Genomic DNA, 16,989 nt, shown 5'->3' with positions numbered 1-16,989 from the left:
GCTAAAAAAACAAATATATGTATTGAAGTCAATTCTTTTTGGATACACGCTAACGCTCGGACGTCCGGACGGATACCCGCAGCTGCTCTATTTCCTACGCGTAGCGAGCGAACGGCGCGGATGTACCTCGGCTTGCTGCGGGGCCACCATGCGAGCATCACGCTGCCATCGGCCCACCCAGGGCCATCAACCGCGCTTGTCAGGTAGGGTTTTCTGTCCGAGCTCGAAGGAGGGAGGGGAAGGGATGGAAGAGAGAGAAGAGGAGAGGACGAGGTGCGTCGCTTGAGGTAGGAGCCAAAGCCCTGCGACAGGCCGCTGTCCGCCAGCCAGCGCTATTGCAACATGTTCAACACCCGATTTACTTTTAAAACATCCATATAAAACATTTACAACATGTCGATGTTTTGGAACCGGGGGTCCCTCAACCAACGAGTGAATTTGTACTGCGTGTCCCTAATCCCGGATGGTGATGCAAAGAGACACAAGGTTTATACTGGTTCGGGCAGTCGAGGCCCTACGTCCAGTCTGAGAGATTGATCTTGTATTCCTTGCACCGGAGTGCTCGTGGTAGGGGGTTACAAGCTGAGTGAGAGAGGGAGCTAGCCCCAGGTCTCGGCGAGGGTGGTGCGAACTGCTTGGGACGTTGCTCCCAAGCAGCGTGGAAGTGCGTGATTCTATCGGTGTGTTTGTCCTCCTGCCCCCCCAGAAATGGCCCTGGCTACCTCCTTTTATAGTTACAAGGAGGAAGCGAGAGGTACATGAGAAGGCTACTATTTGCTGACGTATTCCGCTCCCTGAAGCAGTATGGCGTCGTGGGAGTTCCAGTCGATGTCTAGTCGGTATGGTCTTCAAGGCTGACGACATGCTGCGCTCTTGTACTTTTGTTGACTTGGTGAAATGCCGAGGCCTGGGGGCTGCTGTAGTAGGCTGTGTCGAGACCTATCGCGCTGAGGCCGAGACCCACTGTGCTGAGGCCTGCTGTGCCGAGGCCTTTAGCGGGTGGCAATGTGAGGTCTGGGCGGCCATCGCCGATAGTTGATTTGGGCGGAACAGTGCCGAACATGCGTCTACAGGATACGGTGCCCTGTATCGTCAGTAAGGGATGGTAAAAAGGCGATTTGACCGTTGTCCTGTCGCGGCATACTGCCGATCGTGACTTTCGTAGTGAGGGCAGCTGGGTGCATTAATTGGATGCGATAGCCTGCCAGAGTGACTTTTGAGGTGGAGGTGACGAGATTGCGGGACGAGCCTAGCCTCGGGCGAGGCGGAGCATGGCCAGTTCGCCCGAGGCCCTACCGGGAGTCTCGGGCGAGGCGGAATCCGAGGCTCATCGGGGGTCTCGAGCAGGGCGGAGCGGTCGGTTCGCTGGCCCCGAGGTCACAGGAACCCGGTTCTGGCTCCCCACGTCGTGTCCGTCCTTGGTGCAGGAGTTTAGGCAGCACAGTAGCCGGTAACCCTTGCACAGTCCCAGTCGTGGATGGCAGGGTGCTGACGTGACGGACGTCTGGTCAGTGACATGCTGGTCGTACTCGGTCTTGTGCGTCGTGGGGCTCCAGTACGGCTTGATGCAGGACATGGCGGGCGACGTGCGGGTTGCCGTGTAATGACGTCGTAGGGGGCAGCGGCTATACCGAGGCCGAGCCATCGCGGGGGGCTCGGTGGTCATGGACCCTCAGGCTGCCGAGCCCGTGAAGCAAACTGTCGAGGTCCTTGGGGGGAGTTATTGGCCTTGGGTACTGATTCCGAGGCTACAGTAGCCCAGATGTGGCTCCCCACGCTGCATTGTCCTCGGTGCAGGAGTTGGCAGCATAGTGAGGCATGGGCGTCACGGTGGTTAGTACAGTGGCGGGTAACCCCTGCCCAGTCCTGCCTCCTGTCCCATCGGCCATTCTGCTGTACTGTGCCGGGCGTGCGGCTGTTGTCAGGGGCAGCAGTTGGCTGAGTCGTCGTGACACGACGTTTTGCCAGAGGGACGGGAGAAGGAAGAGGTGGCGGAGTGCTGCCGAGTCCGCCTTGCGCGAGACAGAGGGTCGGTGGCCCGGCCGAGGCCTTTGACGGGGAATCGGCCGAGGCCCGTGGTGAGGGGCCTCGGGCGAAGCGGAGGGTCGGCCGAGGCTCGCGGCGATGGGGCCTCGGGCGAGTCGGACAATCGGCCGAGGCCAGCAGCGTTTAGCTGGTTTCGATCTTTACGAAGTCTAAGCAGTCGTTTTTTGGATCTTGCTTAGGGTACCAACATGTCGATGTTTTGGAACCGGGGGTCCCTCAACCAACGAGTGAATTTGTACTGCGTGTCCCTAATCCCGGATGGTGATGCAAAGAGACACAAGGTTTATACTGGTTCGGGCAGTCGAGGCCCTACGTCCAGTCTGAGAGATTGATCTTGTATTCCTTGCACCGGAGTGCTCGTGGTAGGGGGTTACAAGCTGAGTGAGAGAGGGAGCTAGCCCCAGGTCTCGGCGAGGGTGGTGCGAACTGCTTGGGACGTTGCTCCCAAGCAGCGTGGAAGTGCGTGATTCTATCGGTGTGTTTGTCCTCCTGCCCCCCCAGAAATGGCCCTGGCTACCTCCTTTTATAGTTACAAGGAGGAAGCGAGAGGTACATGAGAAGGCTACTATTTGCTGACGTATTCCGCTCCCTGAAGCAGTATGGCGTCGTGGGAGTTCCAGTCGATGTCTAGTCGGTATGGTCTTCAAGGCTGACGACATGCTGCGCTCTTGTACTTTTGTTGACTTGGTGAAATGCCGAGGCCTGGGGGCTGCTGTAGTAGGCTGTGTCGAGACCTATCGCGCTGAGGCCGAGACCCACTGTGCTGAGGCCTGCTGTGCCGAGGCCTTTAGCGGGTGGCAATGTGAGGTCTGGGCGGCCATCGCCGATAGTTGATTTGGGCGGAACAGTGCCGAACATGCGTCTACAGGATACGGTGCCCTGTATCGTCAGTAAGGGATGGTAAAAAGGCGATTTGACCGTTGTCCTGTCGCGGCATACTGCCGATCGTGACTTTCGTAGTGAGGGCAGCTGGGTGCATTAATTGGATGCGATAGCCTGCCAGAGTGACTTTTGAGGTGGAGGTGACGAGATTGCGGGACGAGCCTAGCCTCGGGCGAGGCGGAGCATGGCCAGTTCGCCCGAGGCCCTACCGGGAGTCTCGGGCGAGGCGGAATCCGAGGCTCATCGGGGGTCTCGAGCAGGGCGGAGCGGTCGGTTCGCTGGCCCCGAGGTCACAGGAACCCGGTTCTGGCTCCCCACGTCGTGTCCGTCCTTGGTGCAGGAGTTTAGGCAGCACAGTAGCCGGTAACCCTTGCACAGTCCCAGTCGTGGATGGCAGGGTGCTGACGTGACGGACGTCTGGTCAGTGACATGCTGGTCGTACTCGGTCTTGTGCGTCGTGGGGCTCCAGTACGGCTTGATGCAGGACATGGCGGGCGACGTGCGGGTTGCCGTGTAATGACGTCGTAGGGGGCAGCGGCTATACCGAGGCCGAGCCATCGCGGGGGGCTCGGTGGTCATGGACCCTCAGGCTGCCGAGCCCGTGAAGCAAACTGTCGAGGTCCTTGGGGGGAGTTATTGGCCTTGGGTACTGATTCCGAGGCTACAGTAGCCCAGATGTGGCTCCCCACGCTGCATTGTCCTCGGTGCAGGAGTTGGCAGCATAGTGAGGCATGGGCGTCACGGTGGTTAGTACAGTGGCGGGTAACCCCTGCCCAGTCCTGCCTCCTGTCCCATCGGCCATTCTGCTGTACTGTGCCGGGCGTGCGGCTGTTGTCAGGGGCAGCAGTTGGCTGAGTCGTCGTGACACGACGTTTTGCCAGAGGGACGGGAGAAGGAAGAGGTGGCGGAGTGCTGCCGAGTCCGCCTTGCGCGAGACAGAGGGTCGGTGGCCCGGCCGAGGCCTTTGACGGGGAATCGGCCGAGGCCCGTGGTGAGGGGCCTCGGGCGAAGCGGAGGGTCGGCCGAGGCTCGCGGCGATGGGGCCTCGGGCGAGTCGGACAATCGGCCGAGGCCAGCAGCGTTTAGCTGGTTTCGATCTTTACGAAGTCTAAGCAGTCGTTTTTTGGATCTTGCTTAGGGTACACTAAATAGCTTAGGTTAGGGTTTTTCAGATCTGAGTACACTAAATAGCTTAGGTTAGGGTTTGGGTCCTCGGCTTCGCACAGAAGAGAGAGCATGGAAGGGATGGGCGTACCTGTTGAATGCTCGTCACCGGCGAAGGGTCCGGTGAAGACATGGTGAAGGGCCCGACGAAAACCTGGGCACCTAGCGTAGGGCTGCCGCGATGGTCTGCAGTCGCCATGAGAGAGAGTGCGCGCGGGCCCTGCGCCCTGGTGGCCGGCGGCGGGAGGCCTGTATTGCCGTGCCGGAGGCAGGCGGCCTGGCATCCTTGGCCGGCGCCCTCGTCTGATGGGCAGCTCCCTCGCCTGGTGGGCTGGTGCCTCGTCCGTGGGGGAGACATCGAGGAGGAGGAGTCGTGCGCGTGCGAGAGGAGGCGTCGAGGGAGTGGGGGAGTCGCGCGGGGTGGGAGGTGGTGTCGGGGGCGAGGGGGAGACAAAAAAAAATTCGCACGGACGGGCAGAGCGACGACGCAAAATTTTGTCGCACGGGGGAGGGCAGGACGACGAGGCGAAGTTAAATTGTCGCACAAAAAAGTGTCCACACTTTGTTCTTTTTAGTTGTAGGAGATTATTATTGGTCAGTGTGTTTCATTTCTTGTTGCATTTTTATGATGAAAACGCCTCAAAGAGAAACCATCTTATTGATCAAGGTGCCAACTTGGAAGCAACATTTGTATCTCAGTATCTGCACTAGGACTTCATGTTTGCCTCTTTTTTCACCCCAAAGGAAGACATTTTATGTGGTTGTGTGTGTAGCATTTCAATTGCAAACCACATGGTGGAAAACAATAGTTTTCATACTGGCTGTCTAATTACATGAAATTGCAGATATACCAGCAATTGTGAATCTGTGATGGAGGCTATCCTTTACCTAACTGGATAGTCTTGCCCCTGCTGTATTTATGTTTTCAGTGTTTTGAAATTGCCATTCAACATTTAGGATGTCTTAGTATACATTCATGAAACATCAAGCCCAAAACTAATGTCTTCTATACGATACTGCAGGCAAGAGTTGTGTCCGGAGAAACGTATGCTTTATTACCCATACCTTCCTAAGGTCATTGGCTCTGATTTTTTGGAGAGGAGGCTGAGAGATATACACAGCAACAGAAAAGACGGAGCAGCTTGCCATGTTTTTGGGCACACTCATTTCTGTTGGGATTCTGTGGTTGATGAGATCAGGTACTGATCTGGTGGTCTGGCCATTTCTGAGATCAAGATGCATGATGATTATTCTAACTCTAACGATATAAAATTCCTCCAATGCAGGTATGTGCAAGCCCCTCTGGCATACCCTCGAGAAAGAAAGCGTCGGATGAACGGTGAAGGCTGGCTGCCATTTTGTGTATACCGTGACGGTTTCAACCCAGAAATATATCCGGCATTGTGGTCAGACTACTACAACAAGAACAAAAGGGAACCCGAGAACACTCAGCTCGCGCCGTGGGTTGCCAGCCATTTTGCCAAGTACCACAAGTTCCACTGACCCTTTCTGAGTGCCCTTGGCTTTTTGCCGAAGTGGATGCGGTTCGTCTGTTCAGGATGGTGCTGAAACCTGCATTTACCTGGGAAAAGGAGATATTGACGTTTTACCTGTACATGATCTTTTTCTTGTTTCCACTCTTACCATAACTTTTGGGCAAGTAAGCGCCAGCCTCTGTTCGTTGTATGTTGCAGAAATCTGAATAATGTGTATAAGATTCTTCAAAGCCTTGCTGCAGAGATAGTGAAATATAGCTGATTCTGTTCATCTAACAAGCACCATCTGTCCATTTGACTTCTCTCTAGTGGAGTTTTTAACTGCAAATCACGGATAATTCTGCTTCGCCCTCATTACTATTTTAGGTTATTCTTAATGGGGCATTCGCAAATCATTTGTCTAAAATCTGTGGAGGAAGAGGATTACACGTGGCTGGCGCTTGCCTCCATTCAGGCTTGGGAAGGGAAAGTTCGCGTCGCGGGGCATCATTCCGCCTTTCCCGTTCCTCCGATAGTCGGGCTATGTTAGGCTATGGATTGGAATCAGGGGACAGAAGCAGATGAATCTCATAGTTCAGTTAATGTGTAAATGAATAATGGAATGAAACGAACCAGCGATCGATTTCATTGATGGCCCCCTCCCTCCCCCTCCGACGTATCGTCGGAGGCCAGAGGGAGTGGAGATCAATCGTTTGATAAGTTTTTTTTTAGTAGATTAAGTCTTTAGGGCTAGGGGTCTCTCCATGTAAGTTTTTTGGTTTTGGTGATTTATCTTCTCCTCCTCTCTGGCGACGGCAAGAAGCCAGGGTAAAATCGTTTTCTCCATGGCGGCTCTGTTGAAGATGAGGGCGACTACTACGGCGTCACCATCCTCACCGATACGACGACAGGGAGACTTATTTTCGGACGGCGATATCAAGGCGGAGATGGCGTCGTCGCCATGGAATAATTTTCTCCGGTTTCTTCTCCGTTTTATCGTGGTTAGATCTGGCCACGATGAAGGACTAGGGAGAATAAGGTTCAGATCCGTCTTGCTCATTCTTCGGTGGCAGAAAGAAGAAGAAGGAATACATCAGAAAGAAGAAGTTTCTCAACTCCGCCTACATGAATGTTGGCCGCCGTTCGTTGGGCGTCTGTTCTTAGGCCTTTTATCGAGTGTTTGTCTGTGTGGTCATCCATACTGCAAAGCGTCATACAGGTTTGGTTTTGAGATCTAGAGCTATTCACAGCGTGGGTATAATTTAGATAAAAATTAGTTTCTGGATATTTGTGTAATCCAGAGTGCTTGTAACGTGTTCACGTACCCAGCTATTACCTAATACAATTCTTTTTTCGTCGCAAAAAAAATAGGGTGAGAGGAGGTTGCACTTGTGCCGTTGCGCGGTAGTCGTCTGGGGCATATTCGCTTAAACTTATCAGCCGTACCATTTCAATGAAATAATAATGTTTTTCTCTCACAACAAATCAGTATCAGCATCAGTATCAGCATCAACCGTTTTTCGAGCCAGACATACAGGGCCTGACGCAGGCGGGGATAACACACCCACTGCTACTTCCACTGTGGGCCTGTGTATTTGCTGCTGGACGTTCGTTCATGGATGCTTCGCTTAGGCCCAAGGCCCACAGTTTCTTAATAGAAGAATAACAAATATATGTATTGTTTGCTAAAAAAACAAATATATGTATTGAAGTCAATTCTTTTTGGATACACGCTAACGCTCGGACGTCCGGACGGATACCCGCAGCTGCTCTATTTCCTACGCGTAGCGAGCGAACGGCGCGGATGTACCTCGGCTTGCTGCGGGGCCACCATGCGAGCATCACGCTGCCATCGGCCCACCCAGGGCCATCAACCGCGCTTGTCAGGTAGGGTTTTCCGTCCGAGCTCGAAGGAGGGAGGGGAAGGGATGGAAGAGAGAGAAGAGGAGAGGACGAGGTGCGTCGCTTGAGGTAGGAGCCAAAGCCCTGCGACAGGCCGCTGTCCGCCAGCCAGCGCTATTGCAACATGTTCAACACCCGATTTACTTTTAAAACATCCATATAAAACATTTACAACATATGTCCGAAGACAGATGAAACATGTGTCTTAAGCATTTGCAAAAAAACCTAGAAAAACACTTGAAAAGTCATTGCAAAACATATGCATCATCTAGATAAAACACTTGCAACATAAGTGTGAAAAATATGCAACATCCAAATACACGCACTTGCAATACGTCTGAAAAAACAGATGAAACATTTGGAACAGACGCTTATAACATACGTATATAGCCATTGCAACATCATGATCTACTTTTGCAACATCCACATGAAGCTTTTACAATATACTGATGGCGAACTCCCCTTCCCTCTCGGTCACACATATACGCAACACCATTTGTGGGCCTCGGGCTAGCCCGGGCCCCTAGCGATGGCGTGCTTTTCAAGCCAGCCCGGCATGAAAAACGGCCCGGCAGACCGTGCTTGGGTCGTCGGCCAGGCACGAACCCACCTCAACACAGCCCGGTGGCACACCTGGCCTGGTCGTGTCGAGCTGGGCCGCCGGAATGCTCATCTATGACGTCATGTACATACTTCCCTCTGCTCCGTATAGGTGTGAATCAGTGAATGTATGTATTCTATAGGTGTTGTGAATACATTGTCAGTGAATGTATGTATTTTATAGGTGTTGTGAATACATTGTATAGGTGAGGATGTCGCCTCATTTGCCATGTGCGACGCGCCGATGAGATCATTTCAGTGTCGTCACCGGTCGTCCAGACCACCATACCAAAACTATAGGTAGGGCAGTGCGAACGTCCAATAGCTGAGCCATCTCCGATCCATTTGCCAATGAGTACGAAAAGTTGACAATCAGAACCAGCCAGATACGATGCTATACAAGTCCTGCCTTTTTTACCTCGAAATTATTACATAATACACACTATAGTAACCAGTTGAGATGTACATACATCATCTGATTCACCGTCTCCAACGCTGTGGGGCGACCAACAAGCACACCTGTGCCCGGCTCCCTTATTAACCACTTGACACGACACCACAAATATAATTTACGACACGTACGTGCATAACAAAACATGACGACGACAGGACTGGGTCCAACTAAGGAGACGCCACCGCGCCACGCCGGCGCCGGCCGGCCGACTAGCTACCTAGTAGTCCTCCGGCGCGAGCGGCTGGTGATGCGTGCTGAGCGGCGCGGCGTCGGTGGCGGACGGGATGACCAGGAACTCGTACACCAGCCCCGCGAGCCCGGCGCCGAGGAAGGGTCCCAGCCAGTACACCCAGTGGTGCCTCCACCGCCACCCGACGAGCGCCGGGCCGAAGACCCGCGCCGGGTTCATCCCGGCGCCGTCGAATGGCCCGCCCGCCAGCACGTTGGCGCCGAGCATGAACCCCACGGCGAGCGGCGCGATGGTGCCCACGTGGCCCCGCTTCGGGTCGATCACCGTGGCGTAGTAGGCGTACATGAGCCCGAACGTCATGGCGGCCTCCAGCAGCACGGCGTGCCAGTCGCCGACCCCGGACGCGAGCGCGAACCCCGGCGGGCGCGCGCCGCCCGTGGCGAGGCGCAGGAGGAGCGTGGCGGCCACGGCGCCCAGCAGCTGCGCCACCCAGTAGAAGGCCGCGCGGACGAGCGAGATCCGGCCGCCGATCAGCGCGCCGAAGGTGATGGCGGGGTTCACGTGCCCGCCCGAGATGTTGACGGCCACGGCCACCGCGGCGGACAGTGCCAGCGCGTGCGCCAGCGCCACGGCCACCAGCCCGCCCGCCGTGCTCGTGTCGTGGTACATCTTCCCTGCACACAACACAGATGGCGAACCCCGCCTCATGCATCGTCGTCTCGATCGTCAAACACTTCCGATCGGAAGGTGATGGCATGCATATATTACGTACCGAGCGAGAGGACGGACCCCTCGGCGGCGAAGACGAAGATGGCGGTGGCGATGAACTCGGAGATGGCGGCGCGGATGGTGTCCGGGTGCGTGGCGTCCTCGCTCCGCCCCACCGTGAACCGCCGCCCCGGCCGCACGCCCGTGCTCATGTCGTCGCCAAAAGCTCAAAACCCTCTTCTTGCTAGTTTGCACTTTGCAGTAGCCGCTAGGGGTGCGTACCTCTGCTTCGTTTCAAAACAAACTGCCGCTGCGGCGGTAGCGTTGTTAAGAGACGAGTGTGCAGTCAGGAGGTGCGGCGACGGCCAGCGCGCGTGGCTTATAACGTGGCCGAGCCGCGCGCGGCGCAGCGCCACGTGTGGGCGCGGCGGGCCAGCTGGGCGGCACGTCCCGTCCATGCGTACGCGCTGGTGTCTGCCGTGCTCATCTCTATCCGCGGGGTCCGTCCGTGTTCCAGACTGACAGGTCACGGGCACATTACGTTTTCCCTACGGATACAATATGCATGCGAAATCGGCCAAAACAGAAATGCAATCCTTGCCAGTACAGACCCTGAGAACGGCTCACCCAGAAATCAAACTCCCGTTCAATTCCTTGCTAGAATGAAAAAGTACAGACCCTGATCGGGATTTGGCAACGGCCCACGGGCCACAGGGCCGGTTTTCAATCGGGGGTCCAGTATGGGTTGGTCTTTGAACTTGTCCGGCCTGCATGCTACAGATTTGTTGCAGCAGCAAACTATAGGGGACGGAATTGCTCACTATCATCAAACGCCTTAGGTGTATGAACAGTAATGGGAGACAGATTAAAATTAATGCATTATGAAGTCGACAGCATTAGCATTATAGACCATAGAGTATAATCTTAGTCATTCATTCATTTCTCTTATCCTGTCCCACCCTTTATCCTAATATCCAAACGTCACCCACTAGTTAGATCGCAACATAGGTTACTTTTTTTTGCCGCGGCAGCTGTAGGAAGGGTCTCTGATCGGAGGCAAAATGCGCACCGCACTGGAGCTCATTCCTCCCCAGCTAAGCACAAAAATAGTGGGCATCCCACCAAATTAAAGATGCACCTCGAATAGGGCCTCAAATCACCGATTCACCGGGGCATAAGTTTCAGCGCTAACACATGAACTTCACGAGTTCACGTCCTTTTCTCTGATTGCACCAGAGAAAATCGATCAGGGAGCATCGACGCAGTACTTCCTGCTCGATTGCAATGTTACAACTGAAAAAGAAAAAATTGAAAGCAAAACGATTATGGCATACAAATCATATAAGTTCGAAATCAAGAAGATCATGTCGACCAGCCCACACCCTGCATCGTCGTAGAGCTCAACGACGATCTAGCTCTGGTCCGTCGCCGCCGCCGACCTCGTCGATCATCCTGACGATGTCCTGCACCTTGGGCCGCCTGTCGGGCTCGACGGCGGCGCAGAGGAGAGCGACCTCCGTGAGTCGGAGCATGTCCCCGTGGCGTCCCCGGTCGCCCACGATCTCCACGTCGAGGATGTCCGTGGACCACTCGTGGCTGAGCGCCAGCCGCGCCCACTCCGCCAGGTCGCCGTCTTCCTCCACGGGCACCTTCCCCGTCACCAGCTCCAGCAGCACCAGCCCGAGGCAGTACACGTCGGCGCGGGACGACAGCCGCCGGCCGCCGCGGCGCGCGAACTCGGGGCACTTGGCCGCCGCCAGCCGGTGCGCGTGGTGCGGGAGCAGCGGGTGGAAGCCGTGGTCCGTCAGCTTCGGCACCGCCTGCTTCTGCTGTCTGCCATGGGGAGCCGAGAAGAAGACGAGCACGTTGGACGACTTGAGGTTGCCGTGGGGCGGCCGGTGGAAGTACGGCAGCGACTTGTGCAGGTACGCCAGCCCGCGCGCCATGCCCTGCGCTATCGACAGCCGCGCCGGCCACGGCAGCGGCGTCCTCCCCTCGCCTCTGTTTCCTGCGAAACACGCGCAAACAAAGCAAAGGCTTCCATGGTGATCATCGTCTCAGCCGACAGGACACGGACGCGTCCGGACGAGACGACGTACCATGCAGGAGCTGGAAGAGGCTGCACCCGGGAACGTGCTCGTACATGACCAGCTTCTCCTCCTTGGAGTAGAAACACGCGACGAGGTCGACGACGTTCTCGTGCCGGAGCTTGCCCAGGAGCTGCATGGTGTGCGTGAAGTCCCTGCGCGGCACGTGCGACATGTTGCGCAGCCGCTTCACGACGACGACGGGGCCGGCCTGGAGGGTCACCCGGTACGTGATCCCCAACCGCCCCTTGCCGAGCATCTCCGCCGTGGACCGGAAGAGCTCGTCGAGGTCGAAGCTGGCTGACCCGTCAGCTCGGAAGAACTGCAGCTCGGCCCCATTGGCGGATTCCGTGCTCCGGCTGCCGCTCCCTCGGCCTTGCTCCACCTCCACCTTGTCCTTGATGTCCTCCGCCGCCGTCACTTTCGCATTGTACAGGACAAGTCCCCGTCAGAAACAAGAAGCCAAGAAGGCCGTCGCAGAGGAAAGAGAAGTCTGGAAGTGATCCGAATTGTCACCTGCAGCACTGGCACGGCCACCGAGACGGACCTCCTGGCTCTTCTTGTGGTGCAGGAAGATGAACACAGCCGCGAACGGCACCAGCGCCGCGATGAGGGAGATAGCCACGACGCTCCACGCCGCCAGCCTGAACCGCAAGTGCTTCTGTGCCGCCGCCCGACCGCCGTCGCCAGCCGGCCTCACGACCGGACTGCTGCTGCTTCCATACGCTGGAGCACCGGACGACGACGTCGGGCCCTCCCGGCACTCGGCGTTCACAACCTCGCCACAGAGCCTGAGGTTGTGGTCGAACGCGCTCGCGGGGAACTGGCGCAGCGCGCGGGTGCCGGGGACCTCGCCCTGGAGGAAGTTGTAGGACACGTTGAAGACGACGAGCCCGTGCTGCTCGAACGCCGGGAGGGTGCCGCTGAGCAGGTTGTCCTGGAGCTCGAGCCGCGCGAGCTCCCGCAGCGACGTGGCGTACCCGCGCGGGATGGGCCCCGAGAACCGGTTGCTGGACAGGTCGACGGCGCGGAGCCGCGACAGCCCGTCGAGCCCCGGGAGCGCGCCGTGGAGCGCGTTCCCGCGCAGGGACAGCGCCTCGAGCCGCGACACGGCCCGGAGCGCGCCACGCGGGAGCGTGCCCGTGAGCTGCGCGCCGTCGAGCGCCACGCCGACCACGCGCCCGTCTCCGTCGCACGACACGCCGTGCCACCGGCTCCGCTCGCCGTGGCACGGAGGCCCCGTCCAGTTGGAGTGCAGGTCCAGCGCCGACCGCAGCGTGTCGCCCAGCACCAGCAGGTCGCGCCGCTCGTCCCGGCGCTCCTCCAGATCCAACTCCGTCACCTCCGCGCCGCCCCGCTCCAGAATCACCGCTAGAACCCACGAAGCGACGAGCCACCGCCATGGCCGCCACTTGCGTCTGTCACACTTGCTCCCGTTCATGGCGCCCTCGGTAAACTCGCGTCAAGCAGGCAACATGCATGAAAAGAAGTCGATTTTTTTCGCCGATGAGGGTGATAAACAGATCGATCCTTGCAGGAGGATGCTTGCCGAGATGTGCAAGGCAAGGCAGGCAGTGGGCAGGAGAGAGAACCATGATAAGATACGTGGAGACGGAGGGACGCCGGTGGTAGTAGGCGGCAGTGGTGCGTGCTGGTTTTTTGGTGGATTCGACGTGAACGTCTGGGCAGTTCGGTCGCGGCTGCAGCGACGGGCCAACCGATCCGGATGGACGCAGCTGGAGTGTGGGAGAAGAGCTGAGACTGGAAGTGGCCGAGTGCTGAATTGGTTGAAACCAGAGAAGCTGACGCAACCTACGTACTATTTACTCTTTATGAGTCAGTGATATATACACGGCGGTGTTTGATTGCTAGTCACATTTTCGGTCGAGTTCGTTTCGTCGTAAACGATCGTGGATTATTTACTGCTGACTGGTTTGATGTACGAGCAGGCGAACAGGCTGTTTATCTCGAGCGAGTTTGATCAAATGTAGCATTATTTATTGACAAATAAATTTAATTAATATTTTTTTTTAGTTTGAAGTGTCATTGCGTAAAAAAAAGCATGGTGAGATTTCTTTTGGTATTGATAAAAAAATTAGCTTGGCACACTTATCTAAAGTTAGTTATCCTAGACTATAGCTAGGACCAATACAACGTTAGCCCTTGTTTAGTTTCACCCTAACTTCCAAAAAGTTGCTACAGTACCTGTCACATCGAATGTTTGTGGCTCGTGCATGGAGCATTAAATGTAGACGAAAAGAAAAACTAATTGCACAGTTTGGTGGGAAATTGCGAGACGAACGTTTTGAGCCTAATTAGTCCATGTTTGAACACTATTTGCCAAATAAAAACGAACGTGCTACAGTAGCCCCAAAATCCAAATTCCTACAACTAAACACAACCTTAATATGTTGTGATGTTGTTTGCTCACAAGTCACAACATGACGTGTATGTAGGATTTTTTTTTGCTATTAGTAAACATGTTCGTGCGTTGCAATGGGACTAGTATGTTTTGATCGAAATTGGATTTCATACTATCACTGGATGCGAGTCATTCTAACACGTATAAGTTCAGATAGTAAGTCCTGGTCACAACGAGGCATGGAGGGCGTAGAAGTACTTTGAGAATAAAAAACATGTTGGAAGAAACCCTACGCTCTTTAATATTATTATTATTGTAAATAGAGATACAAATATTATTTATCTATTAATAAAGTTTTAGATTCCACATTTTTTTCTAACAAATATGACGGCACCTAGTGCAACATGGCTATATATAGGTGTGAACAACGGCCTTTCTCAATGTAGCTTGTTAGCACGCAGCTACACTAGATATGCTATATAGCCGCTTTAGAAAAGCGGATGTTATGCCTAGATTTGGGTATTGGGGGGGGGGGGGGGGGGGGGTTGATTGTTTCGGACACTGTCCTACTAGACGAGTCGAGCATGATTTTTCGGGGCGGATTACTGGGCATTTTCAGTGAATTTTTTTCTGCACAGTGGAACCTGTGTCCAGGTCCTGTCTACCAAGGCTTACGAGTTGTACCGGTTTTGCTTAGGTCCGATTAATGCTTGTTCTTACCATTAGTGTGTTTTTAGGCACTCGATGCGCAGTGGAACCTGTGTCCAGGCCTTGTCCACCGAGGCTTGTGGGCTGTGCCGATTTTGCTTAGGTGTGATTAATGCTTGTTCTTACCATTAGTGTGTTTTTAGGCACTCTGGTTTTTATTGTTTGTCGACTATGCATGTGTTTTTAAGATAATGAAAAGAAATATTGTCGACTATGCATGTGTTTTTTAGATAATGAAAAGAAATATGCAACTTTGTATTCTAAAATGAGAAAGACCACCCTAGTAAAAAAAGATATGCCAACGACCCAACTGAGTTTAGTGGATCTAGAACCGAAGCCAATACGTTTCCTTGAATAAACCCTTCAGATGAGTTTTTTGTCAATATTTGTCAAAGATAACCAATTTGGTTCCTTGTTAGCTAATCAAAGATTGTTATTTTTCTGTCTATGCCAAAGAATCCAACAAGTTAGGGTTAAGGGTTGGTTTAGGAAGCTAGGGTCATATAAGAGTGATGCCCTGAGGCTTCATCATGATTTAGGGTATGTTTGGCAGGTTGAAACGTTTTTGTTTCTCATTTGAATCACCAGAATCAGCTCCAAACGGGTTTCTTGAACTGAGAATCGAAATAGAAACGATTCACGTTTCCTTCTTCTAGGCTAAAAACACAGATGGCCTGGTTTCGCACTGTTCCGCTCCTCCAGCCCTTGGACCTCTCCTCTCTTCTGATGAAAATTACAGGAATATATATATTGCCATTGTCTCATTTGCTCATGGTTGTAAATGCTTTAGTTTGCCTTGTAGTAACCCAAGAAAAACTTATCACATATCGAGGGCACTTTGGTCTATTCCACCACAGTCTTCTCTCTTTCAGATCCAACCAACCAGCCAAATGGTTTGAGGAAGTGATTATGTTTCTCAAAGAAACATTTCTTTAGAGAATCTGAAACGTTTTTCGGATCTCTACTAAATGGACCCTTAGTGGTGTGGTAGTTGCAAGAAAAAAGGAGTTCACGAGGAAAGAAGATAGGAGTTGCTACTATGTCTACTATGTGCCACTAGAGATGGAAGGAGGAGCACTGTATATGCATTGGAGGGCTAAAACATTTGAGTGTTGTGCCTTCTAGTTCTAGACAGCTTTCTAGAGGTCTAGAGTCGAGAACTTTTTCCCCTATGTGAAAACGAAAAACAATCTCTCGTTGGCCATTCCACTCTTAGGCGCAGATGGGGGAACATGATTGCTTCAGTACCCTAAATATTTACTAGAGATTTCAAGTATTAGTTCCAAAGTGGTTAAAAAGGACAAAGATAAAAAGAGAGGAAAATGACTTTTGCACTAGTATGAGAGATGATACGTCGCAATCATAAGACGAGTTTGGCTTTGATACATTTTTTTATTTATTTATGTGGAGGGACCTATATTGAAGTACTTCGTCCGTTCCAATTATGTAAGACGCTTTGTCTTTTTAGAACGTCGAATAGTTTGGAACAAAGTGAGTATATTAAGTAATGTTGCATTATTTCATGTTAGGTTTAATGTAATTAATTTGATAGTGTAGATAATAATGTATTGTTCCTTAATCTAATCAAAATCAAGTAAAACCTAAGACAAAACTAAAACAGTCTATATTTTGGAATGGAGGAAATCCTTGCGACCACAAAAAAAAAACATGAGAACCAAAGGTCATGGTTGTACCTCGTGCCCATCTAAGATGAAGTCTTAGAATTGACGTCCTATGGACACATTTGGTTCATGCCACCTAGGCGGCTCCTGGCCCAGGCAACGTTCCTAGGTGTTGAAGCGTTTGATTTCGAACGCTTAGGGTGGTGATGGCTACCTGGCCGGCGATGCCCATGAGTAGAGCAACCAAACATGCATGTTTTATTAATACAACAATTCCATTATACATGTCGGACATCATGTTCGTGAATGTCGATGTGCCAACAATAGGTATCTTTTGGAGTTGTTCGAGGGAATGCATGTGTTTATAGAGTAAATTCATAAGGGTGTCTGTGCACACGCGTTTACATCTCTATTTTGTTTCAAAGAAAAACTTATTGCTTTGCTTAATATTTAGTCGCTCTGAGCATTGAAATTTTAGTTTGGCAATATAAATGCTATGTGTAAAATTATCTCAAAGAGTATTTGTTAGTCTCGTACATTTATGGTATTTACAAGTTACAGATGGAAAATCATAAAAACTCAACGGTGTAAAATATTTTTGATAATACGCGGGCTCTCTGGTTCATATATCCCTGGAGAAGATTAGAGTGAAGTTGCTCACTCGATTGAGCAGTTGCACCAACCGATAGATGGTGGGCCGAAGAAATTGGACGGCTGCGATCTGGTATATATGACCTCGGGGGTGCTCGACTGACGAGATGCACCGGGACGCCGACCTTTACTCTTTCT

General features: G+C 53.0%; 2 protein-coding genes and 1 long non-coding RNA gene across 4 annotated transcripts; 1 reads left to right on the top strand and 2 right to left on the bottom strand.

Moving 5' to 3' along the window:
* Nucleotides 1-4,144: 4,144 nt before the first annotated feature.
* Nucleotides 4,145-5,867, top strand: LOC136485487 (uncharacterized). Its single transcript, XR_010766459.1, has 2 exons — nucleotides 4,145-5,291; nucleotides 5,379-5,867. It is a non-coding gene; the product is annotated as an uncharacterized lncRNA (long non-coding RNA).
* Nucleotides 5,868-8,496: 2,629 nt separating this feature from the next.
* LOC136485478 (aquaporin TIP3-1-like) lies at nucleotides 8,497-9,751 on the bottom strand. The gene is made up of 2 exons (XM_066482351.1): nucleotides 9,486-9,751; nucleotides 8,497-9,387 (listed from the first exon to the last, which is right to left on the bottom strand). Exons 1-2 carry the CDS (start codon nucleotides 9,631-9,633, stop codon nucleotides 8,741-8,743), a joined length of 795 nt encoding a protein of 264 aa, XP_066338448.1. The 5' UTR covers nucleotides 9,634-9,751; the 3' UTR covers nucleotides 8,497-8,740.
* Nucleotides 9,752-10,519: 768 nt separating this feature from the next.
* Nucleotides 10,520-13,285, bottom strand: LOC136485461 (probable inactive receptor kinase At3g02880). 2 transcript variants are annotated; one of them, XM_066482347.1, is made up of 4 exons: nucleotides 12,025-13,285; nucleotides 11,521-11,928; nucleotides 10,804-11,429; nucleotides 10,520-10,714 (listed from the first exon to the last, which is right to left on the bottom strand). In XM_066482347.1, the coding sequence occupies exons 1-3, from the start codon at nucleotides 12,947-12,949 to the stop codon at nucleotides 10,822-10,824; spliced, it is 1,941 nt and encodes a 646-aa protein (XP_066338444.1). In that variant the 5' UTR covers nucleotides 12,950-13,285; the 3' UTR covers nucleotides 10,520-10,714; nucleotides 10,804-10,821. The 2 variants fall into 2 exon arrangements, with proteins under 2 accessions (XP_066338444.1, XP_066338437.1); XM_066482340.1 differs by having other exon boundaries at nucleotides 10,520-11,429; nucleotides 12,025-13,284.
* Nucleotides 13,286-16,989: the final 3,704 nt, after the last annotated feature.

The sequence above is a fragment of the Miscanthus floridulus genome, chromosome 1 (assembly GCF_019320115.1).
Source record: "Miscanthus floridulus cultivar M001 chromosome 1, ASM1932011v1, whole genome shotgun sequence".
NCBI lineage: Eukaryota > Viridiplantae > Streptophyta > Magnoliopsida > Poales > Poaceae > Miscanthus > Miscanthus floridulus.
Note: the sequence above shows the minus strand (reverse complement) of the source record. Positions and strands in the feature narration are given on the sequence as shown.